The sequence below is a fragment of the Silurus aristotelis genome (assembly GCF_946808225.1).
Source record: "Silurus aristotelis genome assembly, chromosome: 11".
In the NCBI taxonomy this organism is placed as follows: Eukaryota; Metazoa; Chordata; class Actinopteri; order Siluriformes; family Siluridae; genus Silurus; species Silurus aristotelis.
The window spans coordinates 7,168,395-7,194,357 of record NC_139584.1 but is presented as its reverse complement, the minus strand read 5'-3'; the positions used below and the strand labels follow the sequence as shown (position 1 = coordinate 7,194,357).

The following is a 25,963-nucleotide window of genomic DNA, read 5'->3' as shown; positions in this document are numbered from 1 at the left end:
ACTTTCAGTAATGGTTACAAAACTAAAATCTGGAGCTTAACACTGCCATGAAGTTGTGGAAAATGTGTGAAAGTTGAGAGTGTGTGTATGTGTGTGTGTGTGTGTGTGTGTGTGTGTGTGTGTGTGTGTGTGTGCGCGTCTGTACAGAAAGATACCTTTGATCCATTTCTTTCTGGATGTCTTTGCTGATGTCATTAAGCTTGGCCTGCAGTTTTTTTCGCCTTTGTTCAGGGGGTAAATGACTGTAGTCCTCCTGGATGGTTCCCTAAAAACACACACACACATACACACACACACACACACACACACACACACGTACACCCACACACACATCACACACATCACACAAAGTGCAAAAACTAAAGACGGCCTACAGAATCTGAATACTCTAGTATTTGTACGCTAGAATGTCTTTTTGCTGTTTGTCTTTTTTGAACCACAAAACCTGTAGCCTAATGAAGAGGTCCCCAATCAATAGGTTGTGACGCCGGGCCATGGAAAAGTTTTTATCAAGTCGCAAAGACATTCTGGGGACAATGTCTATCATTACAAATCTCTACAATTGGCAAGAAAAAAACAAAACAAAACAAAAAAAAAACCGCTAAATCGAGGAGCCTTTAGCTAGCAGTTTAGTTTTTGCTACTACTTCTCAGTAAATTTTTATTTAGTATTATTACTATACTATACTTTTTTAATGTTAGAATTTATATGTATATATATATATATATATATATATATATATATATATATGTAATTATGTATTTTATAAATTTGGTTAGAATGTGTGTAGACTGTACGATAATAATACCTATTAAATTGTAGGCATAATTCAAGTTATGCTGCAATTTTATTGGCTAGTCAATAGCACAATATTGAATCAATCTCACAGTAGGAACAATGTTTATAAGTGATTGTTATCTTTCCTCTGGAACAGCCCAAAATATACAGGCATAAGGAGAATAAAATACAACATTGCCACCTACTGGGTATACTTTAAACTTCAGGTAAAGCCCAAACAACATGCTTATTTTTAAATCATTACTTATTTCTAATCAATTGTGTTTAAAGGTGAATGGCAAAGAGTTAATCAACTAGATCTAGTTTTCTAAAGCTGCCTTTTTTAAAACCTCTCCTCTGACCCTATTCCTGTGAGAACTACATGTGCAAGACATGCAATAATGCACATAAAATTACTGTATTGTTTCATAGAATGACCCTCAAGAATATTAACACTGGTGAAGGTAGACACTTACACTTACCAACTTCAGGGAGAGCTGCGTGCAAAGGAATGCAAACGAAACACAGAGGAAAAACTGAAATCAATTCAAACTTATGATACAACATACATTTTTATGACTAAAATGTAAGTATTTAAATATAAGGATAAATTCAGCAACTATGTAGCATCATTTATAGTCTTCACCTTCAAATCCAGATACCAATAGCCTCTATTTTTTCACTTTTTTTAGCCACATGTGGTTCTTCACAATGTTGGATGCACACAATTCTATAGGATGTCTTTGGATGTGAAAGCATTAAAGCTTTGTTTACTTGAACTATAAAACACAAACCTGAGCCCACATGACATTGCCCCTGTGCACAAAGACAGCACTATGAACATACGGTTTTCATGGGTTGGAGTGGAAGAAGATCTTGAGAAGATCACCCCTACTAAACGCCTTTGGGATAAATTACAATGCTGACTGTACCCCAGGTCTCTTTACCTCACCTACATTAGTACCTGACTTATACTCTTGTATCTAAATGAGCAAATAATCTCAACAAACACACTCCAAAATCTAGTTTCAGATTCCCAGAAGAGTGGAGGTCTTTATGACAGCAAATGGGTATTAATTCTAATGTGATGTTTAAATGCCAAATATTATGGTCAAGTGTCCACAAACCTTTGTGCATATGGTGTATAATTATCTAATATACAGTATATATCACAATGAAACATTTTCTTGGTATATTAGAACTACACATTAGTAACATGTATACATTTTATATCACTGACCTTTAAGCCTGTTAATTCAGTTTGACTATAATAACAAAATAATAACCACTATAGCTTTGATTGGGAGTTAAAACGTATATAATAGCAGTGCAATTTTATTTAAAAAACAAGAAAGTAACGCTTGCCCTGTCCAATATTTTATTTTTTTTTACACATCTAGTGTAAAAATGGTAGCTAGATTGTCTAACATAACCTGCTAGGAACCTCAACAAAAAGTCCGAAATCCACTGGCCAAGCTTTGGGTATGATCTGTGGCATTTTCTCTTTAATTCTCAGTAATGTCTTTATGGATTGGTGGCTAACTCTTAAAACTAAAATAGCAGCTTTATGCCTCAGTTTATTTTTGGAAAGTGTCATCTGTGCACACTAATTAATCTGACTAGTGAAAGCTGCTGTGTGTAGTGAAGCAGCTGGTGGGATTTTAAATGAGTGGACTATGCTAAAGTTACATCATTGATGTGTGTCGCACCACTGTGAAGCACATTTTTAAAAGACTAAGGTGTTTTTTCTGTGTCTGGATGTTAAACAAGCCTACTGAGCTTACCTGCATCAGCAAACTAAGAATGAGAACTACTAGCTTGTACGCAGAATTTTCCTGAACCTAAGGATTTGCCCAGTCTGAAATAAAACGTTTTGCTCGTCCTGAATGTCAGAAACATATTGGCAAGAGGACACTGCATAATCTTTAGTAGTCTAAAACTTTCTTTCAGCTTCTCCTATTAGGGGTCGCCACAGCGGATCATCTGTATTCATATTGTTCAATTTGGCACATGTTTTTGGGGATGCCCTTCCTAACGCAACCCTTCCCATTTATCGGGGCTTGGGACCGGCACTAAGAGTGCACTGGATTGTGCAACCCTAATGGCTGGGGTAGGTTCCCTAACCGAGAATCGAACCCGGGCCGCAACGGTGAGAGCGCCGCATCCTAACCACTAGACCAGCAGGGAACCTTATAATCTTTAGTAGTTTATACTACTCAATTTACTGGATTCCATCTTATTTTTCTTATCATACACTCACTGTCCATTTGAATAAATATATATAATATATATATAACTATATACTAATACATTCATCCAATTATCATGTGGCAACAGTGCAATGCATAAAATCATGCAGATTCAGAGAGCTGAACAGATAAAAATGTAGTTAAAATTTAATTTATAGTACATTCTGAGATGCTTTTCTCTTCACCATGGTTGTAAAGAGTGGTTATTTTATGTACCATAGACTTCCTGTCAGGTTGAACCAGTCTGTCCATTCTCCTCTGTTCCTCTGACGACAACAGAGTTTCTCTGTGAGCAAAACTGCTGGTTAGGCTCTAAATGTTTTTTTGTTTTTTGTTTTCCGCACCATTCTTTGTAAAAGACCTCTGGCACTGATGACTGTGGCTCGGTCAAAGACAGTGAGATCACATTTTAATGTGAACTCTGACTGAAGCTTAATGCAAGAGTAATAATAAGTAATAAGAGGTTCTTATTAAAGTGACCAGTGAATTTATATCTGCTTACAGGCATGGTTCCTTTTCAATGTTTTATACCACATGTTCTACACAAAAAGAGAGTTTCCTCAGGTCCTTACCCCACGCTTGAGGCTTCTCAGGCACTGCATCTTGTGTTTCGAGCTCATGAAGTCATTGAGGCGCTGTCCGAGAGGCTCCTTGCTGTGAGGAGGCGAGTGCGGTCCGTTGGCCAGGCCTTCTGGAGAGGGTGACGTAGGGGGAGGAGGAGGGGGTTGACGAGGTGATGCTAACAACGACATAAGCTGCATGTGACGAAGCGATGAAGCCATGGTCGCAGATGGAGGAGTGGAGAAACACAGAAGGAGAGAGAGATGGAGACATAAGGCCAAAAAAAAACATCAGAGAAACCGAGCAACAAGCTGACAGCAGGAGCACTGGCAAAAAACACGTCAGAGTCCACTATGGAGACTGAATACCGTTCTGTTAAACGCCATCATCTTTCTTTACTGTACTGTACATCGAATAAATATATCAGAGAGATTTTTCTCAAATATTTTCAATATTTGTCTCAATTACAAATGAATTGGATTGAAATACTTATTCTACAATGTGATTGATTTTTTTAGAATGTAAATAATAAATACATAAATAAATACTAATAAAAATAATAAACTTCCAATGACATTAAACACTGCAGTATGCCCTGATAAAAAAAACTACACCTATGCTTACTACAGTAAATCCTAATTTTAATTTAACAAATTATTAGAATACAATATATTACAATTTGCAAAACAATATAATAAAAATAAAAAATAAGATACAATCATTACTTAAATAACTTAATTATTGTACATTTTGGTTTACTCAAACTAAATCCTGTACAAGGAGAAAGGAAATTTGAGATTCAATTTCCAGCCAATTATATGCTTGTAATAAATCTGACTCAGCAATTCTGGATAAAACTGTGTGCTGAATTGGTAAATATGAATGTGTATTGCTATGAGTGTGAGAGGAATTATGGTGTTTTGACAACTTCCCTTCACCAGATGGAGACCTTTTTTTAGGTGGCTATTTAGTTAAGCGACTGTAAGAGCTTTAAAAAAGGACTGATAGAAGAATGAGCACCCATTTTTTTATTTTAATGAACTTAATTACATTCAAACAAGTACTTTTCCTGCAGTTTCTAATAGTACTATTACTGGAGTAATATTTAAGCAGGGTACTTGTACTTTTATTCATACATTTTGTGTGAGTGAATGATTTAAAAGGCTATTTATAACTTTATATCAGATTAAGCCATTAAGCTACCATTAAGTAGGAATACAGCGTTATTCTCTGTTAACAACAGAAATGTGTTTATACGTCTTCCGATCAAACTCAAATATATGTACCTTATTCCTCTTAATTAAAGGCCACAGCTTGCTTCGGCTCCTGCGCCGACTCTCTCCACGTGCGTTCAGGAAGCTGGACTCAGACACGGCTCTCTTCATAGATACACTGTAATCCTCAAAGTCCACATTGCCTGGTGGTTCAAAGCCTGACTTAAACGTCTCAACAACCTGCTTGGTGTCCTGAGATGAGAAACAGATGGAGAGAAATGGACATGTTTTATATTTGATTTTTGTTTAGGCCTTTTCTAGAGAAAATAGATACATAGAGAGGGATAGAGAGGGCGCCTAGAGAATGAAGTAAATTACACCCGATTTGTAACATTCCATAATGCATAATAATATATTTGTAAGATGCTTTCACAAACATTACATTTTTACATGGAAAGACTTACAGCACAAAATAACAATAACTACAAACATACTATAAAATGCTAAAAGTGAACATTTGATTTAACAAAATTAATTAGAAGTCAAAGACCAGTATGTAGTATTAGTTTTTGACCCCCAAATCCGATAAAGAGATTTCACATTACCTTGACATTTATACTTTTTCAAATGGAGTAATGCACATTTCGTGATGCACCCAAATAAAAACAGGCCAGAGGTTCAATAATCATAAAACATAACTTTTTTCAAGATTTGCACAAAAGCAAACCAAATAGATGAATAGCAACACTTGTGTAAATGAGTGTTATTTTTGTTTTGTTTGGGGTTTTTTTGTAGTGAACTATCAAGTTTATGCTTTACGTGGGTCAGCAAAAAATAAAAGATTTCCCTAAAAACAACAGAAAAATGGAAAATAACAAATACATTGTAAAAAAAACCCCAAAATTAAAACTTTGGAGGAAAGAGCAAACACTTTTTTCACACCACTGTACATGAGGTGGTTATAGAAATACTCCATAAAAAAATTAAGTAAAAAGTTTGCAGCAATAGTTTGTTTGACAATCGTTCATGAAAAGGCACAGACTTTATCTCACATAAAAGACGATACAGTACAACATCTTACTATCTGAATGTACCCACCAGCTACATGCAAAATAGGGTTCCTTTCCTACAATAGCATCAAACAACATTAGTGCAATCATTTGTCACGTCCCACCACGTGAAGATTATGGACTTTAAAGAAGTAGATGCCGAACTCGCAAACATCCTGTACCACCTAGAGACGTACCAGTGCCAACTGGATCCCACTACATGTGTGGAGTTTTGACATTGGACTTCCTAGAGTGTTTAAAGGCTCTGGCATGGAGAAGCTGTTGCTGGATCTGTGATGATCACAAATGTTGAGCTCAGTAGTTACTAAGTAGTACTACTTTTATACCAAAGACTGTAGAAAGAACATTTACTTATAATCTTATACTCCAGTAATCATGTTAGTTCTCTCTCTCCAGTGTTCTGTATTGTTGAAAGATTTATGTTCAAACTCTTGATGTCACCCAAATGAGGATGGTTCCCCTTTTGAGTCTGGTTCCTCTCAAGGTTTCTTTCTCATAACATCTAAGGGAGTTTTTCCTTGCCACAGTTGCCACGGCTGCTCATCAGGGATAAATGCACACCATTCACCTTGACTGTTGATTTCTGTAAAGCTGCTTTGAGACAAAAGCGCTATAGAAATAAACTTGACTTGACTTGACTTGACTTGACTTGATTTAAAAACAGTAAAAATGTTGAATTATGGAATGACTTATTGTATTAGGGACATTATAATGACGTTATTGCTAACAGGGGGTATTGGGTGTCTAGGTTGTTTTTAAATAGTTTATTCCACTTGGAGACACGTAAAGAAAAGTAATTGGAAACTATCTATCGTGTGTTTAAGTCTGAGCATCTAAATCTGAACTAAAGGTGCAACCGTGAGTCACACAGGAGCTTAAGTCCAATCACGGCCCATAAACTACTTTAAATCTGCAAAAGCAAGTCAATTAGTGCTCCAATGTGGTCTCTCTCCATCTGTGACATTTAACCAAATTACAGCCATGTGAATGCTAACACACACACATACATACAACAATACACATTGTCGCAATGGCTGCTAGCCACAGCTGTTAAAAGAAAGGGCATCATGATCATTTCTCATTAGCTTGAAAGTGGGACAGGGGCATTTAGTGTAATAAAGTCAGCACTTTTTTAGTGATAAATTATTAATATGTCTGCTAAATATAGATTACAAGAGAACTGTTGTTGAACAAAGTAAAATATCAAAAGTCAGAGTATAGTGCTATTGCTGCATAATTCCAACATGCTTTACAGGTGTGTCCCAAACCAGATGTGTCTATTTTTTTTTTTATATTAGTTCCTACTATGGTTTTAAATATTCTGTCTTAGGTAAATTTTGTATGTGTACAAATAAGCAAGCGAACTAAATGCTACAGGCAGCGATGAAAAAAGTATATAATCCATATTGTTAATTAATCTTAATACTCTTAAACTTACTGTTCATCACAGTAATTTCTCCACACTATTTATAAAGAATTTCATACTTTTTATACACTTATTGTTCTATTTAATGTTGTAGAACACCCATGACATCAATTAGACCAATTTCCTGCTATTTCAATACTGTCAATATTTAAATACTTTCAATACTATTTCAATACTGTCATTTGCACTACCATGCACTCTCACACTTTATGTACATTAATGATCTGTATCCCTATTTATTACCCACACTGTCTATACTGTCTCACATTGTCTGTATTGTCTTGTATAGTCTGTTTGAGTCTTGTCTTGTCTGTTTTGTCATGTATAGGTTTTATTTATGTCTGTACTTTTGAGAGTCACTAACAGCTGGAACCAAATTCCTTGTGTGTGTCAACACACTTGGCCAATAAACCTGATTCTGATTCTGATATTTCTATGCCACTTACATTATAAACAGCCATTATAAACAGCTGTTTCCACATCACTTTCTCACTCTCTTTTTTCCCTTAAATTTTTTAAGACTTAAAAAAATGCAGTACTGTATGTCATGTTACTAAGAGTATGTCCCTCATCCTGAAGCATTAAAAAGCTTTTACTATTATTCATGATTCTGTCATACAGGTCTCTGTGTAAATCATTTTTCTATACAGACAATACGATATTAAAGCATGTGCATTAATACGAAAGTGATTTGTCTTGCAGCTGTAACGTCTGTCAGAGTTGCTGTTATAGAAATAAATTAAATCCTTCTGTCCAATCAAAAATAAGTGTACAGCAGTGTTGTGGTATAAATCCTTACAAACATTAGCTCAGTATTGTTCTTTGCAGTACTAATTTTGCAAAAACAGTCTGCAATATGCAAGTGTCTACACAAATGTCAAATTCAATAATCCACAGTTTCCATTAGTTTAGTAATTCGATAAATTGATATGTCCACACACCATTTTGGGTTCGATGGATTCAGCTGCCTTGGTCATGCAATCCAGACACTTATTAACGATGGGCAGCACCTTGCGTTCCACCTCGGCGTAGCACCTCATACTCTCCCCTATTCTCTCAATCCGTCTCTCCTCCATCTCCTGGATCCTCTGCAAGACAATGACACAGTTCATCTTAAAGACTTCTAGTGGGTATAGGTAGGCTCACAAAATATCCTCGCTAGATGCCCTGAATAATTTGTGAAGGACGTACCTGAAAGATGTGTGGGATGAGGGTGTAGTAGTGCTCGTGTTGGTCTTTATTAAACTTTTGCAGGTAGGACAAATAATCGTTCTTACTTTCATCAGCTATGTGATGTCTCATTTGAGCCTGCTGTTTAGCCTGAGCAAGAGAGAGGGAAAGAGCAAAAAAGAGAGAAGAGTGATGAAGGTGCTATAAGAAGAACTAGCTAAAAAGCTCAGCATCCTTTGTGCAACTGCAGGGTAATGCTGTAAATTAAAATAAAATGCCACATACAGCACAAAGAAAAACTTAAACATATACACTGGTATCTCACTGCACATGATACTGCATAGGACCTCCATAGTGGCATAAAAATATAATCTGATGCTGATCTACCAGACAAACCAGACAGGACGAGTGCAGCTGCCCAGACAGAGACGTCTCTCACTGGGGCTCCATCCGCAAAATGTCCAAAAGTGTGGAAACTGGAAACATTTTAATACACCAGACATAAAAAACCACCAGCTCAAAAAAAGAGAGAAAAGAATCACAGTATCACATTATCTCATGCAGCCTATTTTGAGCAACACGGCTCCTGAACAAAGCAAAATGTTCCAGCAGGCCACGTTAATTAAAAGGAAAAGTTATTTTTGAAAAAGTTACTTAAAAAACCCTTGAACATTCCTCTTACTCCAAATGTAGTTAGTTTTGCACTGGAGTTATGAGGCTAATGTTGCTAACAAGTAAGGTTGCAGTGAGAGTATTTCAGAATTCATTTTTCTCCAGACTGCATTTATAAAATAATAATGCTTGAGACAAATTTGTCACAAAAACCCACCTTTTTATTAAAACAGAGTACATATAGAGAAAAAAACTACTGAAAGCTAAGCTAGTAATACAGCTAACTTAGCTCAGTGACCTAGCTATGTTTGTTATGAACAAAATTTTGGGTGTTCTGGGAGCCTGTATTCTGAGACCGGTTCAGTTAGATTAAGAAAATAAAATAAAATAAAATAAAATAAAATTTCACAGGCAAACGGATTTACTAACACTTAACTAGATATCTAGCTGTGTGCTAATACCAAATAATGTAACCTTGTCCCAGTAGCAACTAGCAATGTCAACAAACAAGAATTACATAATGTTAGTGTGGTGTATTAAGGTCTCCAATTTCTCACCGCAGTGAGGTTTAGATATACAGAACAAGATTTATTTGTGCTGTAATAAATATTAGCGTGTGGTATATATGATTTAAGCTTCCATTACTTGTTAGCTATGATAACCTCGTAGCTTCAGGACAAAACAAAAAAGGTTCAAACACCAAACGTTTTGTCTGGTCGACTACATTTGAGGTAAGGGGGGGTGTAAATGTGTAACTGTGTAAATAAATATTTTTAGCTAACTGCTGCTGTAATCCATACTAGGGCTGCAACATGTAGTCAACATAATGAACTAGACTGATTATAAAACTTTACTAACATGGATTTGAAGGTGTTGTTTACTTAACCAGCAACAAAAATGGGTAGTTGACTGCAGTCTGAGATTTCGTTAAGAAGCTGATCATCAAAATACCTTCCTTCTGAAATAAATTACCAAAACAGGGGAATAAACTTTCTTTCAGCTTCTCCCATTAGGGGTCGCACACAGCGGATCATCCGCATGTTTGATTTGGCACATGTTTTTACACTGGATGCCCTTCCTAACGCAACCCTCCTCATTTATCCGGGCTTGGGACCGGCACTGAAAGTGGCTGGGGTTGGTTCCCTGACCGGGGATCAAACCCAGGCCGCAGCTGTGAGAACGCCGCATCCTAACCACTAGACCACCAGGGACCCTTATTAAAATAAGGGAATGATATTACTAAATGACAGTTACACTGTGCTTTTTCACATTCCTTTATGACCCTCAATACGCATTTACACAGTTTTCAGCTTAGGTCATCCAGATGTGGAGCTTTGTAAATTAGGATACTAAGGCAGAAAAAAGACATCTAACAGATTCACCATGACAGACCTAATTCTTTAAACCTCCAGAGAACGTTTTAGAAGTAGCAGCGCAAAGTATAGCAGCAGGAAAAAAAAGAAGTGAAGAAACTCAATTAAGAGCAGTTAAAGGACCGCAAAGGAAAAGCTACATTCTACCTGAGTTCATTATGACACAGACGGAACACGTACACACCAATAAGACAAAATCGAAAGTCAAGAAACGAATCACTTGAACAAGTTTCAGCACACAGATTCATTCAGCATGCACAATAACAGAACACAAACACCGAGGCACACAGCACAGAAAATGGACAGGAATTGGCCGTCTGTTCTCAGAGCAACTCTAGGCTTTTCGCTTTATGTACCATGTCGGTGTCTCAATTTGATAAAATTATACATCAGACAAATGTAATGTCCTAAACAGTGGTTGTAATAACCACATAGGCATTAGTTTTCTTGCACCAGTGGCAGGGACGTAATGCAGCAACAGGGCCAGAGATTTGGACAAACAGAAATAATTTTGCGACAGACATTTTATGTAGACGTGGTCTATGGGCGTACACTAAACAGATTAACAATTCCCCACAGACAGAGACGACTCGTAGTTAAAAACCTACCTTGAGTGAACACCGCTTTGAGCCATGTTAAAAAGACAAAAACAGAGTCGATTAGTGTCAGAGCACTTTGTGGCGTGGAGCAGAATGTCAAAAATATGTGTACGGGTCAGCCAAATGGCATGAACTACACCTACGACTCGGCCCGCTCACAGATCACAGAGAGACTGCACATTCAGAAATGTTTGCAATAAAACTAAGCCTATAACATTATGTCTGTAGTATCCAGGATTTAATTAAAGGCAGCAACCTGGCAGATGGTTCATATAATTGCGAACTAATTGCAATACAGCAAAAATAATTTCATATTCATAATGGGTTACAGTTAAAGTACCACCATTGTTCCATTTCATGAACCACTATAAAATGCAATGGACTGAACAGGCAATTTCTTTTACTACAGCTACACTGTTGAGTGTCCTGGTATTTACTGCCAGTGTGAATCAGTTCAGTCATATGAATCAAAAGGACTCATGACACGGCCGTAAAACTGTCCACAGCTCGTTAGGCTCCAACAACTGTCCAATTTCCCTGCAGGAGAGTATGGCACACCTCCAGAAGAGACGCCGTGGTTAGTGGGCGGAGGCGCAAGACTCTTTAGGATGCAGTGGAAGGGTCGTATAAATGCTGAGCACATCACTGACACGCATCCATCCCAAACGCACTGCAGAGACCCAGGGCTGGGATGCAGAGAACAAGCAGGAGGAGAAAAAAAATAATACAAAAATGGACATACCTTCTCTACATCAGCCTTGGTCACATTAATGTCAGCGTCCATCTTGTCAAAGTAATGCTGGGCGCGGTCGGCTTCCTTGCAGTCTCTCTCAAACCGACGTTTGCTCTGCAAGAAAACGGTTCCTTATTAGAGCGGGATAAAGGTGATATTTCACGTTGCTCATTTTATAAAAAAATTTTATAGGGCCCTCTACTGACTGCCAAACAAATTGCGATTGCAATGGCCATACCTTCTTGTTTTTCCCAGTTGACCCCGATCCCTATCTCTATAAATGCCCCTTAAGCTGCCTTTTAGGCAAAAGCAGTGAAGCTAAGCTGCTCTTCTGTGACAGGGGTTGAAGCTAACTTTCAGTCCAAAAATATGAAAACATTTCAAAAACAACCAATACAGCCCAAACATTTTTCCTGTAAAGGGCCAAAGATTTTACTTAATTGAGGGCCTATATATAACTATATTTAAATTAAAGTTGCAATGGTTACCCCATTTATAATTTTATAATATCTGTAAATCAATAAATAAGTAAATAAATGAAGAATGTTAATCCGTATTTTTATTTCCAAAGTTTTCTAATTAAATAGTAATAATTAAAACATAGAAACAGTTCCATATTTAGTACAATAGGGTTCCTAATACAATAACATTCCTAATACAACTATTCAAGCTATAAGCAATACAACTATACATACAGTATGCATGTAAAATCAGCGAGCTCTAATGAGAGACATTAGGATGTTCCTTATTTTTCCAGGTTTTTTCTAAATTAGGCTTCACTGACTTTGTAACAATGTCAGGACAAAATTTATGTGAGAGTCAATTAGATCACTTCTCAGTTTACACTTGTTAATTTTAATCAGACTGACAGTCTGCTTACAGAGGGAGGTACAGTACTCTTAATGTTTATCAGCTTAAAACAAAAAAAAATTGTTAAATTAGAAACAAAGATCTGGGTCAATGGTTCTTCGTCTTAAATATAGCATGCCTGACCAAAACAAAGATCACTACAGGCCAACTATAGCCCCCAGTAACGTCTCAAGGTTACGTATGTAACTCTAGTTCCCTGAAATAATAAAAATTCCCTGAAAGGGAACATTAGTATTGCTAATAGGATTAAATGTTTAACAGAAAAGTTTTTTTAAAAACAGAAAAATAAATTTTTCTGGTAATTAGTAGTAATGATTTTTCGACTGGAAACTGTTGGACTGGTTTTTACTTACCGATTCCAGCTGTTTCCAAGAGTTCTCGATATGCTGCTGTGCTCTGCGGCCATCATGAAAATGCTGCAGAAGAAGAATCATAGCAAGTCATTAACTGTAATATATGTTTACAATCATAAACCTTTTCAATTCATATGTCAGCAAAGTGCATTGAATGCATTGAATGACAAATATGTGTCATTCAATGCTGTAAAAGCTGCCAGAACTATTCAAAAACCGATATTTTAAAAAGGTAAATCTGTACAGTAAAGTTATTAATTTTTTTTTTTTTGCTGTAGTTGACTGGTATTACCATTATAGGAAAAATCCACTAGGAAGTACATGAAATTTGATGACATGTTTATGAATTCTGGACAAACAGCTTGGCTCTATTAAGAGATGTACAAGATGACAAACAAATGAGATTACACAGCTGGAGGTGTAAGCATGGCAAATTGAACCTCTGGAGCTTGTCTGTTTTAGTCGAGTGTACATAATGAGATGAGAGAACTGGGAATACTAAAACCTTCTAGTTTGAGATCAATTGAGATAAAAGACCAATATCTGCAGCTAGGATAAGACTTAGGATATAATTAGGGCTGCAACAACTAATCGATAAAATCGATAATAAATGATAATGAAATTTGTTGTCAATGAATGCTGCTATCGATTAGTTGTGCTGCTCAAGCTTTTCTTGCGGAGAGGCGGAGAGTACATGTCAACTGGCAGTGTAAATAAATAAATAAATCACCCAATTAATCAATGAACAAAATAATCGTTAGTTGCAACTTAGATAAATTTACTACAATAACTATAATAAATAAATAATAATAAAATAATGATGAATGATAGAATAATTCTAAATATCACAAATTATGATTCAAGTCATTCAAAGGGGAATTTCTTCTTTATTTTTTTAATAAAATCGACTTTTATCTTTCGTGACACAGCAAATAACAAACTGCAGCCTTTTAAGAAACAAAGCTGATCAGATGAAATGTGAACCTAAATAAATCAGCCAACACAGTAGAACCACAAAACTGTACTGTACTGCTCCTAAAACAAAACGCTTGATTCTCACAAACTTCTCATTGTTTCAAAAAACATTTGCTTAGGTCATCCGGGGTCACGGTGACGCGAATATCACGTCACGACTGACTCACTCCCACTCGCGGGATGCCATTACGCACAGTATGTAAAATACATAAAGAACACGTTCTTTCAGAAAGCCAGTCGGATATGAAAGGCAGACGAAAGCTCATCAGGGCGGAAAAACTATGTGCTCTACATTTTTGCTCAGCTCATGCGTGGTCCTGTCTACTCCTATTGTGTTAGTTCCAGTCATTTGGCTGTGACAGAGTCCTCATAGGCCCGTTTACGAAGGAGGGGCATCTTATTTCTGCACCCACTCCACTGACCCCAATACATGACCCACATTCAGCTCCGGCCTGCTCTAGCATAAAAATCATCACCAGTGTAATAACATATTTCACATTCCTCATCCAGGGATTTACAAGAGGTGGGGGAGCAGAGGCTGGTTTTCTCCATAGGTGGGAATCCTTGTCTTAGAACACCATAAACTGGTTTAGGGGTTTGATAAAAAAAAATTTTATCACTGATTTTTGACTGGTTCTCAAAAACAAAAATCAAGGTTTCTTTCATTTCTAAATGTACATCTGGCTATAAGTTTTCTGGGTAAAACATGATCCACAAATCCTACCCATGATAGATTAAAGACATGTTGCATGTTTTAGAAGCCAAGGAGCTTATGTTGAGTGCAAATATAATCCTTCCCAGATTTCATATTGTCCATTTACAAGTACAGATAAAGTTTGGTTTTACATACAGTATACGGGAGATTTTTTTATATTGGGTTGTGTACAGAGTTGACAGGGTTTTGATCTAAATTTAGCGGTAATGTATTATGTGTTAGCGGCCGGAGCATCCCCTTTAAAAAGGTAGCGGATGGAGGTAAGATGTGACCGAGGCATCTTCACATGCATCAAGAGTAAGACAAAAAATCCGGTAATTTTCCAAAATAAAACATCTTTTAGAATCAGATAATAAATAAAACGGAAATAATGTAAGTTATGTATTCTTTCTGTGCGGCCCGGTACCTATTGACCCATGGACCAGTGCCGGTCCGCAGCCTGAGGGTTGGGGACCACTGGTGTAGACAGTATTGAGAATATCTGTCTCAGCTCATGTCTACTTAAATAAATATTGGAAAATAATCTAATTTTTAGGACCAAGAGTTAATCTAAAGTCTAAACGTCATGTTCTGTTCCTGCATCACACCTAGACAGTTTTTTCCTGTCTGACACGTTACTTCATTTCCTTTTACTACTGTATGTTTAGCTCCAAGGTGATGGCCTGGACTAGACAGGAAAGTTATACTAGACTTTTGTACTGGGCTTTGTTTTGATCGGTTCTGCCAGTGTTCTGTCACAATCCTGCACACAACTTCACCTGTTCCTAATAAAGTGATGTCCTTCCAGTCAGATTTTGCACTTTGTAAAATATGCTTCGATAACATACTGCGCAGTTTTCTAGCACATACCGCTTTCCGTTCAGCTTTAAGCTCCTGGATGTATCGCACCAGCTCTGAGATGATCTGTGTTGAGAGGTTTTCGGCGATGACCTCGTGCTGCCCAGCATAGTCGTTCAGCTCATTCAGCGTCATCAGAAATGCTCTGCAGGAGGTGTACCTGACCATATGTGCAAATACATGAGAACAGGTGTTACACCAATTATTACTTTGATGCCGACATGTTTTTAGTATTCCAAACACACCTAGTAAATGGTGTTTTCAAAACTAAATAATATTGCTGGTAGCTATTATGGCCATAGAATACTGGTGAGAAGAAGAAGTTATAGGTGATGAGTAAAGAGACGTGAAGACTGACACTAAAATACATACTTGTACTCGTCCTCTTCTCTCGAGTTCTTCTTGGGCTGATATTTCTTTGAGAGATTTCTATAATAAGAACACAACCTTTAGAAAGCAATTAAGAATTAGTTATCCTGGATGTACTTATTCAATTTCATTCTAACGCTTGTTGAAATGTTAAACATTGATATAACATGCCATTTACTACAAATAAATAAAAAGACAAATTACAGTATGGGCTCTCTCTCTCTCTCTCTCTCTATGTATGTATAGAGTCTCTCTCTCTCTCTCTCTCTCTCTCTCTCTCTCTCTCTCTCTATGTATGTGTATATATATATATATATATATATATATATATATATATATATATATATATATATATATATATATATATATACATACACATACATACATACATACATACATACATATATACAGTGGAGCCTCGATAGTTCGTGACTTTTTATTTGGAACCGGACTAAGAGTAACTTGCCAAAAATCTGATAGTTGGCTCGAAGGTTCGGAGTAACATTTCAAAACAGTTAAGTTTGTACTAATAAATTTAGTACCAAAGAAATTCAACAGGAATTTTTATTTACAATTCACTTATACATTTTATCCAGGTATAATTACACTGTATGTACAAAAGTATTGGGACATCTGACTTTTTCAGTTAAATGATTTTACCACAGGGTTTGAAGCACCCAACTGTGTAGGATTTAATTTTCCCCTTCTCTTGAACTAGGAGACTCAAACCTGTTCCAGCAGAAAGCCAGCTACATGAAGATATGGTTTACGTGGGTTGTAGTGGAAAACTTTGAGCAGGCTGCTATAGAGCTCTGACCTCAACCCTATTGGACACCTTTTTAAACAAACTGAATTGCTGATTGCTGCACCCCAGGACACTCCAAAAACTAGTGGAACATCTTTCCAGAAGAGTGGAGGTTATTGTAAGAGCAAATAAGGACTAAATGTGGACTGAAATGTTTAAAAAGCATAGAGAATCTAATAATCATGTGTCCACAAACATTTTTCCATGAACATACAGTATTTCACAAAAGTGAGTACACCCCTCACCTTTTAGCAACCATTTTAGTAGATCTTCGAAGGGACAATACTATCCTCTTCATCATGTTCATGTTTTTGTCTGCTTGACACTACTAAAAATTTGTGTATCTTGTATTAGAGCAGTTAAAATGAGGTGCTTTGAGTACAATTCTCTCATACTGACCACCGGATTTTCAACATGGCACTTCATGGCAAAGACTCTCTGAGGATTTCAGAATAAGAATTGTTGCTCTCCACAAAGATGGCCAAGGCTATAAGAAGGCCAATAACACTCTGAGTTACAGTACAGTGGTCAGAGTCATACTAAGGTTTTCCAAGACTGTATCCATTCGGAACAGGCTTTACAAGGGTCAACAAGTAGTTCTGTGCATCAGGTGGGGAAGCTTGGTTCAAAAAACAGACGCATAAGTGCTGCCAGCATTGCTTTAGAGGTTGGTCGAAAGGTCTGCTTGTCAGTGGCCTGACCATACGCCGCATACTGCAACTGCAAGTCGGTTTGCATGGCCACCATCTGTAAGGGCTGCAAACAGTCTGCTGAGATAAACTTGTTTGGCTCAGATGGTGTCCAGCATGTGTGGCAACACCCTGGTGAGGAGTACCAAGACAATTTTGTCTTGCCTACAGTGAAGGATGGTGGTGGTAGCCTCATAGTCTGGGGCTGCATGAGTGCTGCTGGTACTGGGAAGCTGCAGTTCATTGAGGGAAACATGGATTCCAACATGTACTTTAACATTCAGAAGCAGAACATGATGCAATGCCTTCAGAAACTGTGCCGAACTGCAGTTTTCCAACATACTGTAATAACAACCCTAAACACACCGCCAAGATGACATCTGTCTTTCTGAAGGTGAAAGTTAAGGTGATGGAGTGGTTAAGTATGTCTCCAGATCTCCGTGACCTCCGTCATTATGGAGGAGTGGAAGAGGATCCCAGGAACAACCTGTGCAGCTGTGGTGAATTCCATGCCCAAGAGGATGAAGGCAGTGCTACATAACAATGGTGCTCACACAAAATATTGACACTTTGGACACAGTTTTGACATGTTCATTTAGGGTGTACTCACTTTTGTTGCCTGCTATTTAAACAGTAATGGCTGTAGAGTTATTTTCAGAGGACAGTAAATCTATAGTGCTATACAAACAGTATTTTAACTATTATACAGAATATCCAAGTTTCATTTCCATAGTATTGTCCCTCAGAAGATAACTAAAATGGAAGCTAAAATATAAGGGGTGTACTTACTTTTGTGAGATACCGTATGTATATATAATGTTGTGGAACGACCTTCAAGTTAGTTCTTATTATGATGTTATGTTGAAGCAGATATAAACAGCGTTTCCATTTGTTTTAATAAACATGTAATTTTACAGAAAAACTTTAAAGCCCTCTGTCCTGAGACTTGAAGAAACAGCTTAACTTCTAACTGTAAGAAAGTGCTGACACTGGAAATTCCTTCCAAAAATGTTTATAGACAAAACATCGCTATTATGATTACAACCATTTTTTGAAGATATGTGAAGGTAGATTATTTGCCATGCAAGTGCCTGAGTAACTACAGAAACAGTATTAACATTATTAGAACCGTTGTCGGAGCTGCTGACCAATCAGAATCCAGCATTGACTGTAACATAACGTTTATTTTCTCTTTCCTTATTGGTTGGCTTTTTCATTCACCCTCTGTTGATTTTATTTACGAAAGACAGCAATTAATGCAATCATGTCCTGGAAAGCAAACAAAGCCCAGTAGTGTTTTAAACCATAATGATGTCTTTATCAAGTGAGAGCTCATCAATTCATAAAGATGACATTTGTTAAAGCTGACACACACTAGCACTGTGGCATTAATTCAAGCAAATGTAAAAAGGGGATACATGGATATAATAAAGTGTGTTACTGGTGCCTCCCTGTCCCTCCCTGTCCTTCGCTACTCTAGTCTACAGCTCTGCTATCTTTCTCCCTTTTCGTCTGGCTTGTTCTCTATCTCTGTGTCCCTCTCGCCCTCTCTCTCTCTCTTTCTCTCTCTCTCTCTCTCTCTCTCTCTCTCTCTCTCTCTCTCTCCACACACACACACCCAGCTGTACCTCCCCGTAGGCTGACGTGTTGCTAGGCAGATCGCCATCTTGCAGCTCCTTGTCAAAGCCATGCGGATGTTACCGCTTATTGTCTCCTTACCACCTCACCAAAGGACCAAAAAGATGTTCAGTGGAGTTCAGTGGTGCGAAAGAAAAAGAAAAGGAAAAAGGAAACATATAGCCCCCCAATATAATAACAACTATCCTGTGGCCTTTTAAAGCCATTATTCCTGAGCTGGAGGCAGGTCGATGCCATTTGTCTGCTAACAAGCGCATTGTGTCAGATAAATCTCCTCTCATTAAGGGAGCTGAATAAAAGGTTGAGGGAGGCGTCGTGAATTAAGCCTTTCTCTCAACTGAAGGCGCGCACAAATACACTCTGGCAGACTTCATAGAAATAACAAAGCTGCGATTGACAGGCAACTATAAAAAGCAGATTTCCTTGTGTGCGTGCATGTGTGCGTTAGTGTGTGTGTTCACTGGCTAATGCAACCCAAAAAAAACCCACACAAACAGGACCAAACCGACAAAACCAACACAAGACTATCAGGATATGGGTCAACACCATAGCAACCGATGTAACCACACTGATGCAATGCGAATGTGTCCAGTTGTATATTTGTTTGAAAATAATTATTTAATTCATTTACTTTTCATTGCCAATGAAGAGCGTGTAAAGACGGAGAGTCTTAACAAGACTAATTAGTGATGACAAAAGGCGCTGAACATCCTTGATGAATTTGCAAACACTTGGGGTTTTAAAATAAATATGTAAGTCTTGATGACAGACTTGGAGAAAATTTATGTTCTTACCTCGATTCAATGTACAGCCGCATTTTACGGACAAAAAAGGACAGAAATTTCTTGCGAATTACTGAAAAACTGCATCACTATTAAAGCTGTATTATTTTATTATGTTGTATAAATTGTATTAATTGCATTCATTTGTACAAAAGTTTTCAGGACAGGCAAACTCCTCACAGAATACCATAGATCATAGATATTGTGTTTTAAGTGCTAATGTAAATACTGGCTGATATACTGATTAATACTTTGCCAGCAATAAAGAAAAAATATTTATTTTACATTTTGTTGATCTTATTGATGCTGTAATGATAGTTACATAGGAGTCTTTCACCCCAGGTCTCTTATTCACTTATTCACAGTTGACTTTATACCATACAGTTTCTCAAGAGTAATGCTTTTTAATAACCATCTACCCAGAGTCAAGCTGAATAAGACAGGTTTCTTTTTTAATCTGGTTTCTCTCAAGGTTTTTTCTGATGATTCCTAAAGTCTCTAGCTTGCTCATTGGAGATCTAAGCCTATATTCAGATTTTTCTAAAGCCTTGTTATAATTATGATATAATTTATTATAAGCATTAGAACTATAATAACCAAAGTCTTTACAAGTTTTCATAATAATCGCAATAAACACACCATTGTTCAGGGAAATCTTTTTTGGAATTTTGATGGTTCAGAGTATCCTCACTGGGTATTCTGATCAATTAGATGTGTGTACTGTGTTTTATGATTCATCAGCAAACCTTCATTTCATGCTGATTTGCTGAACCATCCTCCTTGGAAAGGCTGATTTTTTATAGAACTTCCAGTGGGAATTCTAATTGCTTAAATCAACATCCTTAAGAATTCTGATTGGCCATAATACTCTGATTAAAAATTCTGGTTACTCAAAGCACATACACTGGGAATTCCGATTGTTCATAGCACACACTTTCATTAGGAATTCTGACTGTGCAGTGAATTATATTTAGGAATTCTGATTTGCCATGTTTGATACACACTTCTGAAATAACAAATTTGCTCAATTTACCTTAAATTATGTTATTATTAATAATTTATGATATTCATCTATATCTAGTCATCTATATTTTAATATTGTCATTTTTTTAATTTCACCAATGCAAGTGTGATTTTGTCAGGGAAACCACCAGCCACGCCTTCCTCCAAGGCCCTAACTCTCACTCAGCCTCTCCAAGCTCTAATCACCTACACCTGTTCTCCATTACCTTTCCACTTTATAAGGTCCCGATTCCACCTCACTCACGGTCGGCTCTACTTGTTGCCATGATGGATCTACCGGACTTCCTACCACTAGTATTCCCCGTACTTCCATGCTCCTGGCACCGATTCGGAGGAAGCGTTAAAGATAGGTTTGCCAATAATGGTTCACAATGGCGATCATCCTTCGACTACCCGCTATTTTTTTTTAGAAAAGGCCAGCAGGCGACTCATGTGGTCCTTGCGGGTGACCTGGTGCCCGTGGGCACCATGTTAGTGACCCCTGGTTTAAGGTATCATCCTTAAGCAATCTGATTGTTCATAGACATTTTGTTTGTTCAGGTCATCCTGCTTGAAAATTCTAATCGTTGGGAGCATTGTCATTAGGAATTCTTATTTGCTAATGCACTCTCATTAGAAATTCTGTTTACATTCACCTTCACTGGGAATTCTGATTGTTTAGAGCACCCTCTTTAAGAATTCTAATGGGTCAGACCAGTCTCACTGGGAATTCTGATTTAGAGTAGACTCACTAGGAATTCTGATTGTCCAGAGCAGCAATATTAATTTAAATAGTTTAAAGCACCTGAGGTCTCAGCACACTTGTTAGTTCTAATTGTTCGAGGCACCATCATTAAGAATTCTGATTGGTCAAGAAAAACAGTAGGCAGTGTATAAACTACAATTTTGTGTTTATCCTCACTGAGGTGATTTATATTTAGCACTTTTATTTAATACATTTTAAAGCGAAAGGTGTGTCAGTTCACTCATTTTCTGATTTTTCCAGGCCCTCATATGGCAAGCTGAAACTTAAATGTCACATGCTGAGAAGAACGGTTACAGTGACATGGAATCTTCTGGTACCTTATCTGCTTGGCGTAGCTCAACTCGATTTCAGATCTCTCCTTGACAAACTTGGTGTAGCGCTCCACAAACTCGATGCCCCACTGCGTGTGCTTCTCCAAGTTATCAAACTGATCCTGAGGTGGGGGAAGAGAGAGAAGTGTTACTGTCTAAAGCAGATTATTCTCATCCAAGGTTTTTACATGCAGGCTAAAACCGAGCGATGGAATTGTATGAACACTGAACAGATGCGTTTTATGCAATGGCATTTACCACTGTTGAAAATTTATTCAAACCAATAAAAGGTGTAGAAATTAACAACTTATTTTATTTGTATATACATTTTTTGCAATTTATTCAGGTTAATGTATTTTAGAGGTTACCATTACAATGTTGCATTTGCTAGTTTTAATTTAGAAAGTGAGAAACATCAACAAGCTAACCTTATAGTTGTAAGGTCACTGTTTACAGCTCATTTTGGCTAAATTACACAGTATAATGAAATGATATTAGGCTAAAAGTTTATGTGGCCCAAAATAAATATCCTCAATAAAACAACAGTATATGTCTATGAAGGTGGTGCAAATTAGCATGTTTCATTTACTATTAGGTGCACTGGCTACTCTAATGGTGTAAATGGGTGTACAGTGCCTTGATCCCATCCAATGTGTTTTCCCACCTCAAACCTGCTGTACCCAAGAGAGTCTCCGAAATTTACCCTGTCCATGACCATGACTTATTTAAGAAGAATGACTGAATGTGTCTCTGAAATTTCACATGAACCAGCACTCTGTGTTGTATCATGAGTGAATATGTTCACTGTTGTGTGTGAAAGCTGCCACCTCATCATTTCTCAGCATGACTGGTGTGCTAAGTGCTCACTCCAGATCATGCAGTTGCCCAATAAGGCTCAACATTGTGAATTGGATAGCTATGACTCTAAAGACTGAGGAAGCAATTTTTTTCTTTTGCACACGCCTTTCCCGTAGATGATTCCGCTCACCAGAATATTAATCAGCTAGCATTTTGCACGCTCAGCACATATCAAACGGAGCGATTCGATAAAACTGAAGCGATTGCCAAAGCATGACATCATTGGACAGAGATCATTACACAATATACATTATAAAGTGAAAAAACAAAACCAACGGCCTCATAGGGAAAAAAGTCTTCACATGACACTGCACTTGAATAGTAAGACATTACACTAATAATTCCTTCCTTGAGGGCTCTTTAGTCAGCAAGTCACTCTGAGGGAACCCTTAAAGGTTCTAAATAGAAGCTGACAATGGAAAACGCTGAATCCTTTCAAAAAAACTAAAATCATTACCCTTTCACAGACCATTTAACGGACCTTTTTTTCAAGAATATAAGGGAACACAACTGCACTGTTCCCTTATATGGGGAATGGGGAATCCCTTATATAAAATATGGCCCAAAGGATTTCACATTCACATTTCAAGATTTTTAAATGAACTTAACCTTGGAACCTACTCTGAAAAAGGAAACACCATGTTGTTGGGATTTTATGCTCCTGAGTAAGTTCTTCTTAGACAGCAGAGACTCTGATGAAGCAATTGGTACCCAAGAACAACAACCTAGACAACCATAAACATAAAGTTTTCTCAGAATACTGATACACCAAAGGATTGATAATGCTCTAGTCACAGCACTTGTGTAAGTTGTCTGAATTCTACATTTAAAAGAACACACCTAAGTAAATAATTCTGCTGAACAAGTGGTTAAAACACCTCTTCACTAATTAAATCTGCCTCAAATACACTTGTCCAAGATCTCCTTACTCAGCAGTGATGGAAGTTTGGACTGTCATCAACTTGGCAGGACTGATTGTAAATGCTGTTGTCTAGACTGTAGCATTCAGTAATAATGTACAACAGTGTTTCCATTGGTACACAGTTATTTCCACTCCCACAGGACCTGAGAGGTTTTTACTGTCTCTGAGTGCGGAAAATATATTTCTGTGTGTCTGATGCAGGGGGTCAAGTTGTCAGAATATATGCTAGATATCAGGGTGTGTGTGAAGGGTGCATAAATATATGAAAGTCTCCTGAATTCCTGACAATCCAGTGGTCTCGGGTCAGGATGCACTGATTGGAACAAAACTGATAAAGACATGACACGTGTTTCTGAAAGACCCTGAAAGACCGATTACAACGATCAGTCATGTTCTGATGTTCTGTCACGTTAGGAAAAAGAAAACTTGGCCAGGTTTTGTACTAAGAGCTCGTGCACACGTGTGCGGCAGATATGCACTGCGCTGATTGACGTTGCAGTTTAGCTCGTCACACCTTCACCTTGATTGAAGGGGGAAAAACGAATTTGTGCGTACCGGTGCAATGCACGTGCGACAATTATGAACAATATATCTATACAGTATGCATATGTCTCGTGCGCTTTTGCAGGCGGGTTTTGTGGACAGCATTACCGACGGATTACCGCACACTCGGGTGCGTGCTGGATAATGACAGACCGAGCCCGGTCGAGGTGCATTTGTCTGCATGGAAAGATGCACGAGAGCGAATTCCTACACGGATTTAGCCTACAGACGCGCGCGCCGCATACATGCATTCACGACTCCTAGAGAAGAAAAAAAAAATGGGCGGACCGCTGACTGACCCCAGCAAAGGAAACAGCGTTATCACAGACACACCTGCTGATCACTGGTGCACACATTGCATTAAAAAAAATGATTTTTTTTTTTTTTTTTACTACCCCTCCACACTCTCTCCCTCATACACACACACCCCTGGCATGATGCATTTCCAGATAGATAGTTGGCACGTACCCAGAGCTCGGTGCCCCAGCTGCAGCTCACGGATTCGGGGCAATTCCTCCGTAATAATCCTCTGCTCGGATGCATGGCTCCTTCGAAATAAATCACTAATTGCTGTATTTATTTATTTATATCAATCACTGATCCCTGGGTTCCAATAAATACCGTCAAGGGTGTAAACCTCGATCGGTGATGAGAGATCCGTTTTCACCTCCGCATGCTGCCAGTTACAGGCGATCAGCCTCGGCCTTCGGTCTTCTCTCTCTCTCTCTCTCTCTCTCGCTCTCTCTCTCTCTCTCTCTCTCTCTCTCTCTCGCTCTCTCTCTTTCTGCACCCTGCATTTCTTCAGTCAGCCTCTTGGGGGCAGCAAACTCACCCGGAAATCATACTGATCGGCTTGATAAATTTTATTATATATTTATAGAATTTTTATTATTATTATTTAATTACTTTCAATGTTGTATTAAAGCATTAAACAATTGTCTTAATTTCATTAAAAAACATTTAAGTTTGTATCCAGTTCACACATGCACTGGTCCTGGGCTGAGAATACATTTGGCACCAGGTTGAGAATCAATTGGTCCCAGTCTGAAAATCATTTGATCCCAGGCTGTGGACCATATGGTCCCAGGCCAAGAATAATCTGTTCTTGGGCTAAGGTTCAGGTAGTCCTGAGCTGAGGATCATTTGGTCCCAGGCTGAGGATAATTAGGTCCCAAGCTGAGGATCATTTGGTCCCAGGCCAAGGATAAACTCTTCTTGGGCTAAGGTTCAGTTGGTCCTGAGCTGAGGATCATTGGGTCCCAGGCTGAGGATCATTTGGTCCCAAGCTGTGGATCATATGGTCCCAGGCTAAGGACAATTTGGGTCGCACAAAAAGACAAAAAAAACAATTCATTGTTTTATTTAATGTACTTTTTGTTGTTTTATTGTCCCTTTTTGTTGTCCTGATCCATCCCAAGTCCCTGACTCTCCAATTGGAGACCACTATGTGCAGCTGATGGTTCCACATGAACAGCCTAAAGATTTATGAATTCAACGAGCAACTCAAGAACTATGAGGATGGATTCATGTAATTAATAGTTAATATAAAGTAATTTACATAAACAGTCTGCTACGATGGTGTAGGCCTGCAATTTGCATGAACAGTCCTGCATTTCAGTGACCATCATTGAACAGTGCACCTCAGCAAGTATAAAACTATAACAAAAGGAGATTCTGTTTTGAGGATCAGAATGGGATTACTGGTTCCTTAAAAGAGTTATCATCATGAAGTCTCAGCGAATTT

At 37.8% G+C, this 25,963-nt stretch overlaps 1 protein-coding gene across 15 annotated transcripts in view; it reads right to left on the bottom strand.

The window, feature by feature from the left end:
- Positions 1-24,987, bottom strand: part of fnbp1a (formin binding protein 1a) — a 31,537-nt gene extending 6,550 nt beyond the window's left edge. For 4 of the 15 annotated variants that reach the window (XM_083553590.1, XM_083553591.1, XM_083553587.1 and 1 more), the window contains exons 1-13: positions 24,688-24,987; positions 21,903-22,018; positions 15,907-15,963; positions 15,547-15,694; positions 13,008-13,070; positions 11,794-11,898; positions 11,061-11,075; positions 8,489-8,617; positions 8,239-8,385; positions 4,874-5,053; positions 3,599-3,781; positions 1,254-1,274; positions 156-265 (exon numbers count right to left, since the gene is read on the bottom strand). In XM_083553590.1, coding sequence (XP_083409716.1) covers positions 156-265; positions 1,254-1,274; positions 3,599-3,781; positions 4,874-5,053; positions 8,239-8,385; positions 8,489-8,617; positions 11,061-11,075; positions 11,794-11,898; positions 13,008-13,070; positions 15,547-15,694; positions 15,907-15,963; positions 21,903-22,018; positions 24,688-24,762 — 1,349 coding nt within the window. In that variant the 5' untranslated portion in view covers positions 24,763-24,987. The remainder of the gene's footprint in view (positions 1-155; positions 266-1,253; positions 1,275-3,598; positions 3,782-4,873; positions 5,054-8,238; positions 8,386-8,488; positions 8,618-11,060; positions 11,076-11,793; positions 11,899-13,007; positions 13,071-15,546; positions 15,695-15,906; positions 15,964-21,902; positions 22,019-24,687) is intronic. The other 11 variants (XM_083553582.1, XM_083553594.1, XM_083553593.1 and 8 more) reach the window with 6 other exon arrangements.
- Positions 24,988-25,963: the final 976 nt, after the last annotated feature.